The sequence below is a fragment of the Vicugna pacos genome, chromosome 30, assembly GCF_048564905.1.
Source record: "Vicugna pacos chromosome 30, VicPac4, whole genome shotgun sequence".
In the NCBI taxonomy this organism is placed as follows: Eukaryota; Metazoa; Chordata; class Mammalia; order Artiodactyla; family Camelidae; genus Vicugna; species Vicugna pacos.
The window spans coordinates 16,371,710-16,387,009 of record NC_133016.1 but is presented as its reverse complement, the minus strand read 5'-3'; the positions used below and the strand labels follow the sequence as shown (position 1 = coordinate 16,387,009).

Sequence of the window (15,300 nt, the reverse complement as noted above, 5' to 3'; positions counted from 1 at the left end):
ATTGTTCAGAGTAGCATCCTTACTGCCTTCTCCTCTTTCTACTCAATGCAAAGCTTAATTCGCTTAGTTCTTTTTTTTCCCATTTACATTCCATAAAATGACCCTTTTAAAGTGCACAATACAGTGGTTTTTTCACATATTCACAAGGTTGTGCCACCATCACCACTTTCTAGTTCTAGAACGTTGTCATCACCCCAAAGGGAAACCCTGTACTGATAAACAGCCTTTACCCCTTCACTTCTGCCACATCCCCCACCCACCGGCAAACACTAACCCACGTTCTAGCTCTTTAGATTTGCCCATTCTGGAAGTCTCATATATAAGTGGCACTGTACAGTATGTGGCCTCTGTACCTGGCTTCTTTCACTTAGCATAACATTTTCAAGGTACATGAATGTTGTAGCATGTGTTAACATTTCATTCCTTTTTATGACTGGATAATATTCTGTTGCGTGGATATACCATTTTGGTTTATCCATTCATCAGTTGATGGTTTGGGGGTTTCCCAGTTTGGGCTATTCTGAGCAACATTGCTGTGTATGTTCCTACGTAAGTTTTTGTGTGGACGTTGGTTTCATTTACCTTGGGTGGATAATTTCGATCTTTCCTCTCCTGGCTCATTGTCCCCCCCCCCCCCCCCCCCCCGCTTCAGAACTGCTCAGGACAATAGGAACTCTGAATCCTTAACAGAGCTTGATAAGCAGTGAGCTGCTACCTCTCCCTAACCCTGATCTTTCTTTGTCTGTCTTTTCCCAGAGCCACCCATCGGCCAGATGCACCCCCCACACGGCAGCGTCACTCCTCAGAAGAGCAGCAACCTGCTTGTGATTGTTGTGGTCACCGTTGGTGTCATCACCGTGCTGGTGGCGGTGGTCGTGGCCGTGATCTGCACCCGGCGCTCTTCGGCCCAGCAAAGAAAGTAAGTAGCAGCTAGCCCCCGAGAGGGGAGCAGTCACTGCTTGACCTGACTGCCAGCTTTTTGGGTTCGATTTTTGACAACTTTCCTCCTGTGCTCTTTTACAATTCATCACATATTCCTTATCGCCTGATGTGGGCAAAATCTTGCCTTTTATCTATTCCAAGCCTGTAACTTGAGTGAGGATTAGACTTGCAGACTTAATAGGATCCACTTGGAGACCCACTTTGCATTTCTGTTTGATTTTACTTCTCGAAACTAGGTACTTTCTTTCAGTGAAGGCAGCTCTTCTTAAGTAACACTCAGAATGGACTTAACCATGTCCCTACTTATGGCCCTCTCTGCAATGAAGTATAAAAAAGGTTGGAGATGGGTGTTCCTCTAAGAGTATTTATTTATCCCTTTTGGCAAGGAGGCCTGTAGGCATTTAATCAATGTTTGTTGCATGAATGGCTAAGTATAAAATACCAAACTCAACATAGTTACAATGCTACGGAGTGTTTACTTTGGAGGCAGTAGTTAGGATAGTAGAGAGATTCCAGAAATTCAAAATGGTTCAGATTTCCTGGCTGTGATTGATTTTCAGAAATTAAAAAATTTGAGGGGTTTAATAATATTTTCATACTATGTAGCTCTAGGTTATAGCACACGCAGAGAATGACAGATCCATCAAAGTACCAAGTTTGGAGTGGAAAGGTGATTTTAATTCAGCTGATCCCCTTCCAGCAACTCCCCATAACCAGCATATTAACTTGCATCAGCCAGTTGTGGAAATCAGCGATAATCTCCTGGTTATTTTCTGCCTCTCTGCCTCTCTTAACACTTTTCAGATCCCTCCTGATGTGTCTTTTTCAGCAGTGTTATTCTCATTAGATTGGCTGTAACAGGCTCTTCCCTGAATTTTTGTTTGTTTTTGGCCTGAGGCCTGGTGCTCTCCAGCCTGAGGCCTGGGCCCAGAGGTGGCAGGTTTGATGACTATATACCACACACATTGGTAGAGATTCTCTAGCAAATAATTTTCCCTCTTCCCTTGCTAAGACTTCAGCCTTTCTCTCTTGCTAAAAAATCCTCTGACCCTATGTATTGATTTCTAGTGTACCTTCCAGCGTTTTGAAGTGAGCTGGTTTAGTAACAGGACGCAGGAAACCACACATACCCAGGAGAGTGACACAGGGGGGTAGATACAGTCTTCGCATTTCGGGTCTCTCTATGGCAGGGCAAATTTTATATCCAGCTGCGTTCATTTGACTAGACCATCTTGAAGCTGAGGATGGCTGGTGCGCTGGTCCATTGTTCTCAAACGAGGAACCACGCAGCATGTGATTAACGGGTCAGTCTCAGGTGTAAGTGATCTAGGACGTCATCACCACCCACAGAGCTTCTAGAGTGCGCGGCCCTTAGGAAGGCTCCGCGGGGAAGTCACTGCTAATAAGTCACTGAGCGATCTCTTGGTCCAGCCAGTCCACGGAAGGGGGTGGTGCGAGCACAGAGGGTGGAAAATCAAAGCCGTGGGTCGACGAGGCAGGTCTGAGAAAGAGTCACAGAAAGGTGAGTGGGGAGGGCACCAGAACCAAACTTGGCCTTATTTCAGGATAGTTTTAAAAACATGGATGCCTTCACCAAACGAATTGAATGCGCCAAGCCCATCTGTAGTGAGGTGTTTGCTGGGTTTTGTTTTTATCGTCTTCATCCTCGTGAGAAGAATGAGGGCTGTGCTGACTTGAACTGAGTTCCGAGACCTGTTTTGTTTCTCCACAGAGAAAATGCTAGTCTCCTCAGTGTGTAAAGGTGGAATTTGATGCTCTTTTGAGAAATTCTTAAATTGTCCTAAATCCTCCCCTAAGCACTTTGGAAAGAGCTTGAAGGTTTTACATAGAAAGAGTAGAGGCTGATCCCTGGGTACGACTTGTTTATAAAATTAGGGAATGAAGGGGGAGGGTGTAGCTCAGTGGTAGAGCGCATGCTCAGCATGCACGAGGTCCTGGGTTCCATCCCCAGTGCCTCCACTAAGATAAATACATAAATAAACCTAATTACCTCCCCTCCTTCAAAAAATAAATGAATAAAAATTAAATTAGGGAATGAGGAAGGGAAGAATCACTCTGTGAATGAAAACCCAAAGAAAGTGAATGTCTAGCTCCTCACTACTGCCCCTGGGGTTTTTCCTCACCTCACCCCCAAAGTTTCTTAATATTTACTTGGCATTTTTTCACAATTTAGCTTCATATAGTTTTCTTTGGTAACAAGCCCATTGACGTTGATCTTGGTCTCTTTGTGTTAACAGAGAAAAAGAAAAATAAGAGCATTTCTCCTTTAAGAGGTTTCTGAGTTTTAATTTAGCATTTCTTGATTTTATTGAGAACCCCTCCCCCGATACCACCAACATTGAGCTTTTTAGAACAAATTAAATAATGCAGATGAAAGCAAAATCAATTCTAATTTGAAACAGAAATAATGTCTATTACAGGGCTCTCAGAAATGGGAGTTTAATGTAATTAATAGGGTGAAGTGGGAAACACATCCATGGCTTCTTCAATATCTCTTTGTCTAGGAGTGCTGGAGAATGTGAATTGTCTTTGTGTTTTATTAGGGGACTTGAATTTCATCCCAGTGGATTCAAACCATATTTTTATGTACTCTCAGTAATACTTTATTCAAGTTAGTGTCTGCACATTTTAGTCATGGTTTATTTAATAATGGTTTATTATTTTATTCATGATTTATTTAATAATGAGGTAATGAGCTAGCCTAGCTGATTGACTCATATTCTAGTTGGTAAGTTTTTTTTTTATGTTATAAAATAACTAACAGAAATTGGGACCCAAGTTCTAGTTCTGATTCTACCACTTCTTTAATTAAATGAATGAGATTTAATTAAACCGAAGAGAAGACCTAATCTCTGAATGTCAGTTCCCTCAAATAAGAAAGGGGACTAAATAATTTCTGTCAACCCCTCCACCTTTAAAACACTGAAATTCCCCATGGAATACTGCTAAGTTATAGAATCACATTTAGCATTTAGCTTCAAATTCACATGAAATAAAAATAATTTTGCTAGTTATTTTTAAGTTTTTACTGCTTTGAAGAGACTTTCCTTATACATTTGAATTACTACATTTCTTTTTAGTTATTAATTTAAAATATTTTACTACTTTGAAGAGACTGCCATTATACATTTTGAAGTTAATGAGATTGTAGCAGAATATAATACAGAAAATTTGTGTTTTAGGAAAGCTTGAATTTGTGTGGGATTTCTGTGCTTTTTAATAAAGTAGTATTTTCCTGGCCAAAATGTAGAACATGGATTATGATAAATTAGAGTTTACCTATAGATACTAAAGATAGAATAATTGACATTGAAAATATCCTGGAAGTCCTGGACACATGGTTATTACATTTCTAAGGCAATTACCTGGGTAGATGATCAACAACTTTAATTTAATGTTGTGTAATTTAAATGTGTAAATAAAATTCAAGGTTTACATGATAAAACCACCCATTAACTAAGCCTCCTATTTGATTTGATGTGGACACAGCAAGTTTTAAATATCAACCCACATTCAGATCTTCACAAAAATAACTATCTTCAGTACTGAAGATCAAATGCTGAAACTCAAATGAAATCTACCTTACACTATAGACCATTTTAACGGATTTTCAAAATTTTAACATTTTAATCATTTTTAGTATTCACTACACAGGGATTTTAACTGGCAACTACTTAGGACTTCAGTGTATCTTAATTTCATCTCAGAAAATGCAGGTTTATGTGAGTAGCTAGAACATATTTTCCCTGGCTTTCCGATACAAGATTTTTGTTTTGTTTTTAATGGCAGTTAATGGAATAAAAATAATCAATACAGAGAACCAGGACACTGGAAACCTTTGGGAAAGATTTGGATGGAGGAGGCAGGGCAGGTATTTGTACTTTCCAACGTATTTTTTTCCTGGTTAACTTGTGATCATTCTTAACACTCAGTTTAGACCTTCTTCCTGAAGCCTCCTCTATCTCCCCAGTGGGGCAGTGCTCCTGCCTCAGTCTTCCATCACATCTTGGGCATGTGTCTGTCTGACCACAAGAATTTAGTACAGAGATATTTACCTCCTGTGAATAATTTAAGCAGAGGATGGCTAACCACAGAGTGGGAATTCACTAATTTATTACAGTGCAACAAAATAATCTGTGAGATGATGATAGTGTTTTAGAGCTTAAAAGAGCTCCACAGTCTGGAATAAAATGGATGCTCAGCCAAGGTCGGTTCTTACCCATTCACATCCCTCGCATACCGATTAAAAGTGAAACGGAAAGAAATTCCTCTTAGAGTTATAGGATATGTGCAAAGTAAGGAACAGATAGCAAAAAAGAATCGGAGACAAACTTTGCAAACCATCCTTCCACATCAATAATGACACATTTTTTATTATTCAGTTCAAGAATTACTAGTACCCTTAGTGTGTGATCTGCATCATACAATGTAACCAATCTGATTAATGTTGCAAACCTTTCTGCAATTTCCCCGATTTACTGATATTATTTAAAATGTTTTTGTTATGATTTGGTCCCCTCTACTGTTTCAGCTTCTCTATCTCCATGTCCCAGCGCATGCTCCTTGCTCCAGTGGTGCAAAAGCCATGCCATTTTTCATTTACGTATCAAACTCCCACTGATCTTTGCATTTCTAGTATGTAGCATACTTCTTGACACATAGTTAATATTCCATAAATGTTCACTAAACAGACAAATGGATAAATATTGTAAAACAATGGATGATGTTGGGGAAGAGAAGGAAATAGAGATGGCTCCAGTATCACTGCAGAAAACCAGTTCACACACAGGGAGTATCTGACCAGCTCAGTAAGACAGACAGTGATCAGTGCAAGGTGAGTGGTATAGAGAGAGAAGGGGAAAATGATTTAGCCATCCTAAGATGACACTGATCGAAAGCGATCAGGGAGGTTTCCTGAGGAAGAGAGGGTTGAAGGGAATCGTAAAGAGTAAGGAGTTTGTAAGTAAATAGGACTGTGAAGGCATTCTGGGCAGAAGTAAGATTAGATAGACAGACAGACAGACAGACAGACAGATACGTAGATAGATACATAGAACAAACAAAAACCCACCAGACCTTGATTATGCTGTGACGGCTTTGCCACAGGAAGAGAAAGAGACAGCTGAGGGCCATGGAAGACTCCTTGCTTTGCCTTTATTCAACAATACGTGGGGTGGGAAGAGATACTCCTATCCTGCAGCTATTTTTGGAAGGCACAGGATTATTGGTACCTGGAAGAAAAAGTGTGTAGAGGGAGGGGGAGGGATAAACGTGACATACTCTATATCTAATAGAAAAAAATTATAGCTTTATAGTAACAAGAAACAAAACCAAATAATTTATTAAAACAGTGCTTCTCAAGCTTTAGCTGCATCACATTCCCCTGAAGGGCTGTTCAAACACAAACCATGGGGCCCCACTGCCCCTTCGTAAGTTTCTGATGGGTAAGAGCTGGGGCGGGGCCTGAGAATGTGCATTTCTAACAAGTGCCCAGGTGAGGGCGATGCTGCTGGTCCGGGGACCACGCGTCAGAAACCATTGCACTAGGTTCATTTACATAGACATTTTGAAGATTCCAGTGGTGAGACAGAGGAACTGGGGGTGAAATGGGCGGCAGTCATGATGTCAAGGAACCAGCAGATGGACAGAAGTTTGGGGTGACAGCTGTTCCTACAGGTTTTAAGACAAATTTCACACCACTTAGCTACAAGCAGATGTCAGGTTTCTTCGTGTGTGTGTGTGTGTGTGTGTGTGTATATATACATTGACGTCAATTGTATTACAAACCTGCTACGTGGGGCTGCTGGACTTCTACCAGCAGGGGAGGGAGGCCACTCCGAGGCCAAAGATTTCTCTCTTGAAAAGAGACATTATGGAAAACAAAAGTGGTTAGATGGTCTTTCACGGAATATATACAAAAAGTAAACAGTCTGTTTAGAGATCTTTAGATTCTTACAGTCAGCCAGGCGAAAGCAGCTTCTCCAAAGAGATCGCGATCTGATTAAAATCCATCAGAAAAACACTTACGCATTTTATCAGGAATTATCATTTCTTTCTAGACGGAGGTTATAAATCATAACATACAAAAAGGTTCTGCCTCAATCTGGTTTGGAACTTAAAAAAAAAAAAAGATACGCCTGGGGATGCTTGGCACCAAGGTCATGGGAACTAATGAATGAATGAACAAATGCATAAGACATGCACATAAGCAAGAGGAAACCAGAATTCATCATTTACTTCTCGCTACAAAAATTGTTTGACAAACTTCTTTACCGCAGGCTGTTTAAATACTAGATTATCATGGGAATTCTGACTCTCTTGTCCTGGATTGGGGAACTGGTACATCTCTGTATGTAGTCATATAGACAGCAGGGTTTAAGTTGTTTATCATTTTGATTTGTTGGAAAGAAAGATAGTGGGGTGAAATCTCCAGGTTTGAAGACGACATTACATTTTTCTAAGTGACCAAAGGTGGATTACGTAAAGAGCTATGTATGAGTTGCAGACTCCTTTCCCGAGGGCTGGTGAAATGTAAGGAAATGAATTCAGGGAGTGGATGGTTACAAGAGAGTTATTATCTTAAACACGAGATGATCTAGGCATTACTGCAGACCATTGTCTGGTGTCGGGTTGAGGCTGCTCCCAGGAAATCAGCAAATTGCAGGTGCTTGTCGGGAAATACTAGAGCAGGAAACACTGCAGTGTTTCTCCACTAAACCACCACGTAGCTGTGAGGTCTGGGGCTCTTCATTTCTATCCTCATCAACATACTTGAGGAAAGAAAGAAAAAAGGAATGTTAAGGAAGAAAATTCAACAGATCAGACCACTAAACATTTATTAATTGCCTAATATGTACAGAGTGTCTTATCCAGCAAGTGGGGAAAACAAAGCCGTTCTTAGCAGCCTTGCACAGGTTACGAAGCGTTTCCACTGAGGGCAGTTTGAACCATTTAGCCAGCATGGAAGCAGTTAGCCTCATAAACCATTCACTGCAAGTGAGGAGAGGGAAAAAATGGTACTTCTCTGGGCTTCTGCCAAAGATTAGATTTTAACTGACTGAATTCTGCCTCACAACGAGACGTGATTATTTTAAAAGAAGTGGAAGCTACAAGTGGAGATTTTTTAACAAATTATAAAAACTATAGAGCAGAGGTTGAAAACCGTTTCTGCAAAGGGCCCTATGGGAAATATTTTAGGCGTGGTGGGCAACCTGGCCTCTGTTGCAGCTCTGCAGCATGGCAGTGCGAAAACGAATGAGCTTGGCAGGATTCCAGTAAACCTTTATTTTCAAAAGTAGACAGTGGGAGGGTTGGGCCTTCAGGCCATGGTCTCCTGACCCCTGCTGCAGAGAACAGCTGTCCTGAGCATCCCGCTTCTTGGCTTAGCGTGCAGGGAGTATCTGAATCTCACTAGCCCCAAATGGAGACTACCCCTGAAAAAATTAACTAATGATTGCTGAGTTCTTATTGAGGGAAATAAGAGACATTGGAAACACACTTCCAGAGTGGGTTCTTCTCTTTTCAGAGGATGGGTCTTCTTGTATTTGAATCCAGACACTTAGTGACTCCAAGACAAAAGTATTTTATTCTCCTAAGAATGTGCACTGCAGTCTTTTGTCCTGGAACAGCCAGCTTCCCAGTTGCACATTAAATTGGACAGCTGAGGGAGAGACTTTCTTCTAAGCCCCAGTCTTGGCTGTTGGCACACATTCTGGCCTTTTTATTTCTATTTGCCCTTTCAAAGCAACTCTGTCATTTATCGCCTCAACAGATGTTGCAGTCGGGTACCTGATGCCCAGTTTCAAAGATCAGCATCTGGTTGCCTCTCACCCACTGTCACCTTGTGCTTGAATCTGCAGCAGGGGGAGCTGGAGGCAGGCGCGCTCTGGCAGGCAGCTGGGGCCCTGGGGATGCAGCACCGCATCTCCTGTTCTGTGGGGAAGCTCCAGGGAACAGGAGGACAGGCGGCCAAGACCAGTCTGCCAGTTCCTGCATTTCACAGGTTTCCTCCTGGGAGTGCTTTTGTCTCCTTCCCTGCTTCTGACTTGAATTGACTGAGGAGGGGGGAAAGAAAAAGAAAAAAAGGAGGAAGGAAGGGCCATTGAATAGAGGCACTCACATTGGCCTTCTAATTTTGTTTCATAGGAAACGGGCCACCCACAGTGTTGGCAAAAGGAAGGGCAGCCAGAAGGACCTCCGGCCCCCTGATCTTTGGATACACCATGAAGAAATGGAGATGAAGAATATTGAGAAGCCAGCAAGCACTGACCCTGCAGGGAGGGACTCCCCCATCCAGAGCTGCCAAGACCTCACACCAGTCAGTCACAGCCAGTCGGAAACCCAAATGGGGAGCAAAACCACCTCTCATTCAGGTAACTTGTTTCTCTCTGGCATCAGGAGAAACAGCCCACTCTGAATCCCACAAAAGAACCCTCCACTCCCTTTGGTGGATATAGCCTTCCCTTAGTTTGCACATCATTCACCGTAGTTACAAGAACCTGATATAAATCTGGTACATTGACTAGGCTTACTTTCTGTTCTCTCATCATGCTGACTGCCTTGTATAATTTGTAATGCTTCTCGAAAGTTCTAAGAGGTAGGAGGTGATGCAGGTGGGCAACACTGAGGTGTGAAGACTCAGTGAATCCAGGGCATTTTGTTACATTTTGAGCAAAAATGTGAAGTCGTTTGAACCTACTTTTTAGTTCCCTGTGTCTGTGGAAAGTTGAGTTTAAATTCACTATCAATTCTTTGCTTTAAAAAAATCACATCACTGGCACTTGATGTATGAAAGTATCAACTCTCGTGTTACTTTGCCTTGAGTACCAGGGAGATCCACTGTCACCCCCACACAGTCACATTCTGTGATCACTGGCCTAGTCTAGCAGAGTCTGCAGTCTCTGCTGGTGTACAAAGTGATCTGAAGAGAAAAGCCTACTGTTTAATGATTTGGGGTAGAGCAAGCCATGCCTAGGAATAACTGAGAAATCCAGAAAGTGGTTGTTTGACAGAGCAGGACCCTCTGGGGCCTCCCCAGGACAGACCCCCTGACCCCATGTCCTCTGCCTGCCCCTTGTCTGTAGAAGAACTTTATTCAAAGAATAAGCTTAACCGGAGAAATAAGAAAATACGAAAACAAGGGAAGTAGTCACGCAAAACAGGATAATAATGGGTTAGTCTTTAAACAAAGTTAGGGACCTCCTCGGGGCTATAGGTAATATTCTGAGCCACGTGCTTTGAGCTGTTTGGTAGGTTCTGAAACCCCCACCACGTGGAAGAAGCTAACTGAATGATGACCAAACTGCAGCCATGATACAAGCTGCAATGTATTTGGGGATCCATCTCCTAAGGCAAAAGAAATAAAAGCAAAAATAAACAAATGGGACCTAATTAAACTTAAAAGCTTTTTTACACGGCAAAGGAAACCATCTACAAAATAAATGGGAGAAAACATTTGCAAATGATGTAACTAACAAGGAGTTAGGCTCCAACATACTTAAGCAGCTCATATAATTCAATGTCAAAAACCAAACACCGAATTACCCAGTCAAGAGTGGGCTGAAGGCCTGAACAGACATCTTTCCAAACCAATGGCCAACAGGCATGTGAGAAGGTGCTCAACATCAGTAATTATGAGAGAAATGCAACCAAACCCACAACGAGATATCACCTCACACCTGTCAGAAGGGCTATCATCAAAAAGTCTACAGATAATCAATGTTGGAGAGGATATGGAGAAAAGGAAACCCTTGTACACTGTTTTTTATAAAACATTTTTTATTGAGTTATAGTCATTTTACAATGTTGTGTCAAATTCCAGTGTAGAGCACAATTTTTTACTTATACATAAACATACATATATTTATTGTCAGATTTTTTTTTTGCTGTGAGCTACCATAAGATCTTGTATGTATTTCCCTGTGCTATACTGTATGATCTTGTTTATCTGTTCTACATATGCCTGTCAGTATCTACAAATTTTGAACTCCCAGTCTATCCCTTCCCACCCCCACCTTGGCAACCACAAGTTTGTATTCTGTGTCATTCTAAGTGAAGTAGGCCAGAAAGAGAAAGAAAAATACCATATGAGATGGCTCATAACATTTTATGGAATCACAATATATTTATATAGATATACCTGACCTTACTTTTGAAGAATGTGCTTTATTTCCTGTTTTTAATGATAAGATGTAATATCTTTGGGGCTTAAGTAATAGTTGCAAAGATTGTGGTAAGTTCATACAATTGAATATTACTGAGCTGTTAAAAATTATGTTACTGACTTATTGACAGAGAAAGATTTTTGTTATTTTATAAGGAAGGCTACAAAATAGTATGTACGGTCTAATGCCATTTTTGAAAAATAAATACATTAATATATATTCTCTTCCTTTTACATATACATATGTAGGCAGAAATTAAAAATAATGGTTCTTTCTGGGTAATGAGGTTATGATAAATTTTATTAATGGTTGTCAAATGACATCAAAGATTAAAATGATGATTTTGGTAGGACCAAAAAAAAATGTCCAATGAGAGTATATTGATTGCGCTGTGAAAAAGTAGATGTTATGATTTAAAACTTCAATAAAACAAAAAAGGCTGTGGAGTTCCTGGCTAGAAATGAAGTGTTACACCATTAGAGAAGGTGCCTCTCAGGAGTACTATTTTTCTTTTAGGTCAAGACACAGAGGAAGCAGGAAGCTCCATGTCTACTCTGGAGAGGTCACTGGCTGCACGCCGAGCCACTCGGGCAAAGCTCATGATCCCTATGGATGCCCAGTCCAACAATCCTGGTGAGTAGTGACTGGCACTGCCATGGACAAGTGAGTGCTTTCTGTTTGTATCTTTTCTATATCAATTATCAAAAACTAGAGTTTTCTCTGAACATTCTGGGTAAATGGACATGATGAAGAATGAATTAAAATCATATTATTTGTACTTAGAAGTCAGAATTTTCAGTGTTGTATTTTTGTACACAGTCATATGATCTGTCTGTTGGCAATCAGTTGGATACATATTTCAGAAATTACTTTAAAAAATATGAATTGATGTAAAAAGAGTTGAAATTTCTGTCATCTTTGATCTTACTCTAAGGAGCACCTTCATAGATTAACATTTTCAATAGGTCTAATTTTCAGACTTAAATAATGTAGCACCCTTGAAACAAATATTGAGATAATTACTCACTGCCCCTTCCTGTTGAAGTTTTCTGTCATACTCCCACAACCACGGAAGATATTATTATCTGAGAATCATTTCCTTTCCAATTACCTCTGTGATCAATCTGGGTATTTACAATATCCACGCAAGTAATCCATCTGATGTTAGTTCCTTCATGTTACCTACAATATTAGCTCTTTCCCACCTCAGTTCATCCAGTTCATCAATTACATGTCACACACTAAACCAATAATTGCGCCTCCTACAAAGTGTCAGTTTGTATCATTCCTTTTTCTAGCACCTTATTACCTTCCTGCCACTTATTTTATTGCCCCCTTGCCAACAGTTCTTAAATCCCACTTGGATCTCCAATCCATTAACTCTACAACCTTCCCAGTGTCCATCACCTGCCTCATGTCTTCAGTTCCATCCAAACTCAGCTTCCAATCTATCATCAGTTACATCTTCAGTCCCTTGCAAACACCCTCATCTCCCTTGGTTCTTCTTCCCTTCCATACTCACCTGGAAAAAAAAAAAAACTCAATCCTGGTTAAATCAGCTCCTCTACCAAGATTTACCATGGACCCGAGCAGCTGACTTTGGAGAAAAACACATAACCCGTTTACTGGGTGTTTATGACCACGAATCCAAGGTGAGCTGTCATCTGTTTAGAAATGCCATTCATTTCTCTTAGTCATTCGTTGTCTCACTTTATCAGATGAATGTCTTATATCTATTCTTACCTTTCAGACTCCCAATACCTCTCTCCCTTCCCTACTCTCAGATAATAACCATGCTTCTTATATCACCAAAAAAAAAAGAGAGAGAAAGAGAGAGAAGCATTCAGAAATGGCATCCTTACCCATCCATCAAATTTACTTGATCTGTTTGTGCTCCTTTCTGAGGTCAGCTCTTACCCTTGAGGACACCCTTTCTCACCACTTAGGGACCCTCCTGTAATTATCCCTTCCCTTTTCCACATCAATTTTCCCTCCTACTGGTCACTCCAATAGGCATTTAAACATTACCTCGTAACTCCTCTTTTAAAGCATCCTCACCAGAACCACGTTCCCCTCCAACTAAAGCCCATTCCTCCCCCTTCCTGAAAGCCTCTTCTGGAAGTTGTCTATATCTTTTCCTCTTTTAATCATTCTTATTAGCTTTAATGACATTTTCACAGTCCCTCTGTATTGAAACCAGGATTTTCCAAGGTTACCACTAATCTGCCCCTGGTCTAACCAAGTGGTCAAATCTCTGATGCTCAGCAAAATTGGACACAGCGTCTGTTTTTCTCCTGAATCGCTTCTTGTCACTTAGCCTGTAGTATACTTAGTGCTCCTGGTTTTCTTCCTGTCCCACGGGCTGCTCCTTTTCAGTCCTTTACTCGTTCCTCCTTTTGTCCCTAGTCTCAGAGAGTCAGAGAGCACCCCATGGCTCAGTCTTCAAGCTGCTGTCCTCTGTCTACACTAGCATCTTAGGTGATGTCATCTAGTACCAGTGGCTTTGATGCCATTTGAATGCTCATGAATTCCAGATTCTATCCCTAGCTTTATCCCTTTCTGAAATCCACATCAATTTCCATGTCAAATACTGACTCATCTCCTCCAAGTGGCTGTCTGATAGATAAGCCAGCTGTGCTCAGAATGGATAGCTTCCTCTTCTGTAATCCGCTCTCCCCAGCTCCAGACTTGATCCAGTTACTTATCCCATTCACTACATGGTAGTACTGTTCATCCATAGTCTTGTTAAAGAGTTCTAGTTTCATGCTTTTTTATTCTGATTTCCTCATACTCCAAATTCAGTCTTTTACCAAATCCTATCATTTTTCTTTCAAAACCTGTCCCAGGTCTGACCACTCCTTCCCATCTCCACTGTTCTGCCCTTGTCCAAGCCACTACCATCTCTTATAGATTATAGACTAAAGCTATGAGCTTAAAACCATTGACCTCTTTAGCTCTTGACCCCACAGTGAGTTGTCTACACGGCAGTGCTTCAGTACATGAGAGCTAGGTCATGTTATTCCTCCTAACTTCCCATCACATGTAGCACAGAATCCACTGATTTTTTACCATGCCCTCTGAGGCACCGTGTGATCCAGCCTGTGGCATGTCCCTCACATGGTCCCCTGCTACGCCTCTGTGTAATTTGTTTCAGCCACATAGCCCTCCTCTCTGTTCCTTGGATAATACTACACATTCCAACTCAGCGTCTTTGCACTTGCAGTTCTCTTTACCCAGAATCTCTTTTCATAGAGGTTTACATGGCATTTCCCTCATTTCATTCACATCTGTGTTGAGCTGCCACCACCATGAACAAACAGGTCTTCCCTGACCCATTGCAGCATCCATGGTCGCTCTCTACCCTCTTTATTCTGCTTAATTTTTCTTTGTTAATATGTATGACCACCCTCCTTGCATTTGGGTGTTTGCTTGTTGATCATTTGTTTCCCGTATTTGAATGTCAGCTCTCTGAGGGCAGAGATTTTGCCTGCTTTGTTCACTTCATATCCTCAGTTCCCAGAACGGAGCCTGACACATGGAAGGCACTCAGTCGATACAGTGTAGCCAAATGAATGAGCAAATGATTGTTTCTTTCTGCCTACTCTATGTCGAGTTTCCTGTATGTTTCAGTGTCTCTCTCAACTGTACTACAGTAAGTGTAAAAACCTAACGTGGGATTTATAATAAATGCCAGCTGTCATGGGGCAGATACTGTTCCTATGCCTGTTTTACTGATGGGAGAACTGAGACTTGAAGAGTTTAAGTACCAGGCTTGCAGTCACACGGCAAGTAAGTGGCAGGCAGAATTTGGACTCAGAAGGAGCAGCTTCAGAGTTCTGCATCTTCAGGGTTCTCTTAATCATTATGCTCCCAGCTGCAGTACTCTGTCAAACCAGTGCCCTGTTTCTTTCATTCCTTTCACTACATAGAGAGACATTGTACACTGAGCTGCCTCTGTTCTTTCCTTCCAGCCACTTTCCTCTTGTAACTAAGTCCGATCTGTGCCAATCTTCTGTAACTTTCTTCTTAAAAATCATTGTGTTTCAGAATCTTTGTGGGCCTTTCTATCCCATATATAATTTTATCTAATAAGTTCCCATATTCTATTGATGTTTTTCTTCTGCAATATCTTTTGAATCCGTGGCTACCTTCCCATTCCCGAGGGTGATATTTT

At 41.1% G+C, this 15,300-nt stretch overlaps 1 protein-coding gene across 1 annotated transcript in view; it reads left to right on the top strand.

Moving 5' to 3' along the window:
- The window catches only part of DCC (DCC netrin 1 receptor), a 619,636-nt gene that overhangs the window by 551,634 nt on the left and 52,702 nt on the right, over positions 1 to 15,300 (top strand). The window contains exons 22-24 of the mRNA XM_072952215.1: positions 757 to 919; positions 9,109 to 9,335; positions 11,643 to 11,759. Of these exons, the coding sequence (XP_072808316.1) occupies positions 757 to 919; positions 9,109 to 9,335; positions 11,643 to 11,759 (507 nt within the window). The remainder of the gene's footprint in view (positions 1 to 756; positions 920 to 9,108; positions 9,336 to 11,642; positions 11,760 to 15,300) is intronic.